Here is a 6,501-nt window from a genome sequence, read left to right on the forward strand (position 1 = left end):
TGTGTCCCTAGAACCTTCCGTAGTAGCAGGCATATATAGTAATCATTCAGTTAATGTTTATTGAATAAATTCATGTCTTTGAATTTGAGAATTGAATGGTTGGTAGAAATACACAAAAGAGTTTGAAAGGGAATGTTGTGAGCTCAATTTTGGAAATCTTGAGTTTAGGTACCATTAGAATATCTATGAGATAAAAATGTTCAGCAGTCAGGTCAATGGAGGGCTTGCCTGAGTAATTGCGGGAACTACTAACTAGTCTCCTCACTGACTGGGGCCAGGAGGAGTCTTGCTGGAGTGTGAACGGTCAGGAGCTCAGCAGAGAAGTGTAGGTTAGAGCTGAAATTGGTAGTCATCTCCATTGATGTGATTGCTTAAGCCGTGAGGATATTGATGATTCCTATAATACGCTTTCTGTAATTTCTTTTTCTAATAGGTTCATTATTATGAAGATGGTAATGTTCAGCTAGTGAGTCATAAAGATATACAGGATTCCTTAACAGTGTCTGTAAGTAATTCCAAAATAAAATTTAACCTAATACTGATATATAACCAGAACAGTTTTAACATTTTAAGTAATATTTCTGCTTCAGATTAAAAGCGTTTTCAGATAGATTAAAGATGGTAAGTAATTGGAAATCAGTACCTAACTCTTTTTAGCAGCTTTATTGAGATGTAATTCACATACCATTCAATTTGCCTATTTAAAGTGTGAAATTCAATGTATTTTAGTATATTAACAGGATTGTACAACAATCACCACAGTCTAATTTAGAACATTTTCATTCTCCAAAAACCCTGAACCCATTAACAGTCACTTCCTATTCCCTGCCATCAGACCTTCCCCTAAACTCCTCTTAGCCCTAGGCAATGTGAATCTACTTTCTGACCTTATGGATTTACCTGTCCTGGATATTTTATACAAATGGAATCCTACAATGTATAGTCTTTTGTGACTGGCTTTTTCACTTAGCATAATATTTTCATGGTTCATCCATTTGGAGCATGTATCAGTACTTCATTCCTTTTCATTGCCAAATAATATTCCATATACCACATTTTATTTATCCGTTTATCAGTTGACAGAGATTTGTGTTGTTTTCTACTTTTTTGCTCCTGTGAACCTTCGTGTTCTATTTTTTGTGTAGACATTTGTTTTAATTTCTTCTTGATATACACATGGCAGTGGAATTACTGGGTCATATGGTAGTTCTAAGTTTAACCTTTTGAAGAACTGCCAGACTAATTCCAAAGTAGCTGGACCATTTTACATTCCCATCAGTTGTATATGAGGGTTCTAGTTTCCCGCATCTTCACCAAAACTTATGTCTGTTTTTTTGATTATAGCCATTCTAGTCCATATGAAGTGGTAGCTCATTGTGGTTTTTATTTACATTTTCCTGATGGATGATGATATTGAGCATCTTTTTCTGTATTTATCGGTCATTTGTCTATCTTCTTTGGGAAAATGTCTATTCAGATCCTTTGTCTATTTCTTAATTGGTTATTTGTGTTTTTATTGTTGAGTTGCAGTTGTTACTTATATATCCTGGATGTAAGTCCTGTGTCAGATGTAGGACTTGCAGATATTTTCTCCCATTCTGTGTATCTTTTCACTTTCTTGATAGTACCATTTGCAGAACCAAAGATTTTAGTTTTGATACAGTCCAGTTTATTTTTTCTTTTGTTACTTGTGCTTTTGGTATATTAATAGAAACCATTGAGTAACCCAAGGTCATGAAGATTTACTCCAGTATTTTCTTTGAAGAATTTTATAGTTCTAGCTCTTAAATTTGTACTAAACTTTTTTTTTTTTTTTTTTTTTGGTGAGGAAGATTGGCCTTGAGCTAACATCTGTGCCAATCTTCTCTATTTTGTATGTGGGACGCTGCCACAGCATGGCTTGATGAGGTGTGTGTAGGTCCGTGCCTGGGATCCAAACATGCGAATCCGGGCTGCTGAAGCAGAGCACACGAACTTAACCACTATGCCACGAGGCTGGCCTCTCCTGTACTTATCTTTTAAACTCTATTGTGTTTTTTTCCCTCTATCTATTTGGATTATGATTTAGTGAAGTTTTTCTGAAGTTCAGCTTTCAAATGCAAGAAACTTTGAACTTGGTTTTATTTCCCCGCAGAGTTCTTTCACACATTGTTTTCATTGCGCATACAACTATTTCTTTGTGGAGTTTTTTTACCCCAAGGATATTAATAATATAACATTAGCAGTGACATTTTCCCATAAACATTTGTGTTGTACGCCTAAAAGTACCAGTATGTTATAAACATCAATTGCTAGTATACAAAATTAGCTAACCCACAAATATTAAAGAAAAGTTCATTTTTAATTTAAGAAAGTGTTTGATTTAACATTAAGAAACATGTAAGAATGTATTAGGCCAGATGCTACCTGAGAAGAGAAGAAAGCTGGGGGTTTTTTTCAATTTTTCATTAGCACTTAGGTGATTTCTGCTTTTTTGCTAAGTGGTACTCTTCTTGCAAAATTTGCCATAAAAGAAACTTACTGATGTCTGGTTTTCCATGAGACATTGTATTTGGTATAGTTCTATATTATGAGCATGCATGTAGTAATTGGAACTCAGTACCTAACTTGGTCTGTCTTGTTTGGGGAGTTTGACACTGAGCAAAGATTCTTCTAAAGAAAGATTTGTCTACAAAATTATATACTGTGGAGGTGTGAGAGATGGTCATAGTAATTAAACTTGAATATGCCATTTTGTGCAAGCTTTTTAGGAATGCATTTTTGACTTCATCTTAGAGAGTTTTTATTGTTGTTTTATTGTTTTTGGACAGAGAAAAAATGCACCCATGTTAGAAATATAAATATATATGTGTAAATATATATAAATAATATATACAAAGTACGGTATTAGAGAATTTTGGTGGTCTAGTTAAGATTCTGCACTCTCACCATGGCCTGGGTTCGTTACCCAGTCAGGGAACCACACCACTCATCTGTCAGTTGCCATACTGTGGGAGCTCTGGGTTGCTGTGATGCTGGTAGCTATGCCACTGGTATTTCAGATTTCAGCAGAATCACCCATGGTGGACAGGTTTCAGCAGAGCTCCCAGACTAAGACAGACTAGGAAGAAGGACCTGGCCACCCACTTCTGAAAAAAATTGGCCGTGAAAACCTTATGAATAGCAGCAGAGCCTTGTCTGATACAGTGCTGGAAGATGAGAGGATGGTGCGAAAAAACGGGGCAGGATTCTGCTCTGCTGTATACAGGGTCACTAAGAGTCAGAATAGACTTGACAGCACTAACAACAAGTTAGAGAATTTACATTAACACTGTTTTATAAAAAAGTCTAGATTTTCATTAACTTTACTGTTAGGAAAAAAGCAAAGAAATCCTTATATTGGAATGTTAAAATTTTTCCAGAAAATATTTAAACACTACAGTAAATTTACCTTAAACTTTAAAATGTTTTTCCTAATTGGTAATCTTTCTTTAATGTATCATTATGGTGGTAAATATTGTTCAGTAAATATTTAACAATATTTAGATATAGTCATTAATTAGAAAGCTATGACTAACTTCTTACCTGTAAAGATTGTCTATTGGAATGTGTGTTGTGTTGTAATTGGATTTTTCCTCAATGTGTATATTAAGATTACACTTTCCTTAACCAGTAAAACACTGAGACCAGGCTCATTCTGTAGACTTTTAAAATACTTTTGCCTAGTTCCCCTTGGATATAGAGTAATTGATCTTACAGTATTTTCTGTTTGTCATAATTTCCATCTGTTATTTATTAAATTATAACAAATCATTAACCATACATATATTGACATACCTATTTAAAAAAATAGTGGTGTAGTTTTAAATTACTATTTTATTTACTTTTGTTTTTGTTCTTCATTCAGAATGAGGTACAAACAGCAAAAGAATTTATAAAGATTGTAGACGCTGCAGAAAATGAATACCAGGTATGATTTTCAAACATTATACAATCTATATTTGCTTATAAGTAACGATACAAATTTTAATGCAGTCATAAGCCTGAATTTTTTCATTGTTTCACTGTAATAAGATATAGTCTTTTTTGTGTGTTTTTTGTCTGTTTGCGTGTTTGTTTTTAGTTCAAGGGTGAATTTGTGAAAGTGTAGCCAAAACTCAGTTTTAGCCAACTGTAATTTCTGAGTGTTGATCAAAATATGCCAAGATTTTGAATGATTATTTTGTTTCTGATTGGAAATTTTATTTTAGGAGGTGTTTCCTAAAGCATTTGGATGATGTGTCATCTGCTTAGATCATATTTCATTTTGTACTCACTTTTTACATTATTTGTCAGCTTCTAAACCACACTGTTGAACGGAAGCATTTCATTTGTGGATTGGACACATTTCCACTCCTTCAAATAGTAATTTATAAAATTGCTTTGAGTGAAATTAAAATAGATCCAAAATGAGGACATACAAATATTAAATCTAATTTACAATTTCATTTCATTAAATTTAGTTATTCAAAATGGGTATAAGCCTTTTCTTTTAGCTACTTTTAAACAGTTTTTAACATCATATTGGGGTTTTTATTTGACTTTTTAAAAGCAGTGAAATAGGCTGCTTAAATAAAGGTTTTTCCTAAAACATCTGTGTGTTTTATGAATTGTTCTGTTCCTTTTATGTCTTTTAAACTTTTAACTACTGTTTTTTATAGACTGCCATCAGTGAGAATTATCAGACAATGTCGGACACTACTTTTAAAGCCTTACGTCGACAGTTGCCAGTTACACGCACTAAGATTGATTGGAACAAGATCCTTAGCTACAAGATTGGCAAAGAGATGCAGAATGCATAAGATGAACATTGCATGACCGGATCATTTTAGTGTCTTTGCATTTTAAAAAAAATCATTACAAAAGTATTCAGAACTGTTAAGCTACCCAGTCAGATGGGCTGTTGCCATTTAAAATCACTGTAATTAATTAGTTTGGTTAGAGCACAAAGCTTAGCTAATCAACCATTATTTTTCATTTCTTTTGTTCAAAGAGGATTGAAAATCAGTTTAGTTTAAATGTCTTTTACTTTCTGTTATTCCTTTCTTTCTTACAATGAAGAAATGATTCCTCTAGTTTAATGTTAAAAGTTTTTGAAGTGTTTCAAAAATATTTTACTTATCGTAACCCTAAAATTGTTTTTTGGTTTATGAAGTGGGTAACTTTTGATATTTGCCCAGTTCTTTTTAATGGGGTCAATAATGGACATTCTAGTTTAAGGTGGTTGATGGATTTAGCCATATATGCTGCTAAAGAAATTGTCTACCTTTTCCCCCTCACCTCTTCCATTTATGTAAGATTGAGATTAGAGGGAAAGCATTTTCTATATGAATTGTGTTTAAACCTTTCAAGAAGGTTATTTAGCTAGCTTAGTGTTTAACTAAACTTTTTTTAAACAAAGCCAAGGTCTAATGCTGTTTTGAGATTCTGAAATTAAATGAAAATACTTATTTCAGAAATGCATTTAATGCTTTTTTCTTGTGACAGTTACGCAAATTAGCTTGAATTCCATATGTCCCTGGGTTATTTTTATCATAAAGCCACAAATGTATTATAACAAGGCAAATTGTAATATATATAATCCTGAACTCATGACCATGTCTCAGTTTATTTTTTTTCTTAGATTGAAAATTGCTGAAATTCAATGTGACATTAAAATGAAAAGTTTCCTATTTATTTGAGTAGAAAATCGCTTACCAGTGAGTCGTATACTATTTTAAAATACTTTGTTTGGATATTGTAATTCTTAACTGGTTGTAAGTTAGAAAAGCTGGGAGTACATATGGTGTGCAGTTACAGTCTAAATTTTTCCATCTGCCTATGCATCATAAGCATGTTTGTAATATTTTAAAAAATACATTTACTGATGCTACAGGAATTTCAAGCCTGTGGTGAATGTTAGTATTTACTATAGGGAGTGGGGTGGATTTATGGTTTAATTCAATCGAGTATTGCTATTATACTCCAGTGGAATCCTTTCCTCACATACTCCTGTAGATGTCTGGGCCTGGAAATGTTTTTTTAAAAACACCACTTTTATTATGTACAATAAAATATTTCTTTAGCTTGAATTGTATAGATTTTAAAAATCCTCTCAATGAAAGCATGTCGTTTAATTTCTTTTTAAAAACCACTGTTGGGCTTTGAAAGCATTGAGAATATAATATGAAGTTAAGACATTTTTGGTTAAATGGTTTTCTCTAGTTTTAAGATGCAAGTTTTGCCGTATTGGGATTCCTGAAGAAAATGAATTGGCAATGTTAATTATTCCCTTTTTTAAAAGACATTTTAAAAAATCTGCTGATGATTCTGAACTAAATACTGGATGAATCTTTAATTGATTAGTTCAGTTGTATCAATTGGGCTATCTATGTTACTTTGGCTCCGTTTTATGGCCTAGGATACTTTCTTGAAAATACATGCAATTGTTTTTAAGATGAGGTGCATGTGAAAGGTAATATTTATCAAAATAATTTAGAACAC

The 6,501-nt window shown here is 32.6% G+C and overlaps 1 protein-coding gene across 1 annotated transcript in view; it reads left to right on the plus strand.

Moving 5' to 3' along the window:
- Nucleotides 1-6,089, plus strand: part of CAPZA2 (capping actin protein of muscle Z-line subunit alpha 2) — a 52,130-nt gene extending 46,041 nt beyond the window's left edge. The window contains exons 8-10 of the mRNA XM_004418775.2: nt 434-505; nt 3,887-3,949; nt 4,680-6,089. Of these exons, the coding sequence (XP_004418832.1) occupies nt 434-505; nt 3,887-3,949; nt 4,680-4,820 (276 nt within the window). The 3' untranslated portion in view covers nt 4,821-6,089. The remainder of the gene's footprint in view (nt 1-433; nt 506-3,886; nt 3,950-4,679) is intronic.
- Nucleotides 6,090-6,501: the final 412 nt, after the last annotated feature.

This window comes from Ceratotherium simum, chromosome 1, assembly GCF_057802395.1.
Source record: "Ceratotherium simum simum isolate JZ-2026a chromosome 1, ASM5780239v1, whole genome shotgun sequence".
NCBI classification, from domain to species: domain Eukaryota; kingdom Metazoa; phylum Chordata; class Mammalia; order Perissodactyla; family Rhinocerotidae; genus Ceratotherium; species Ceratotherium simum.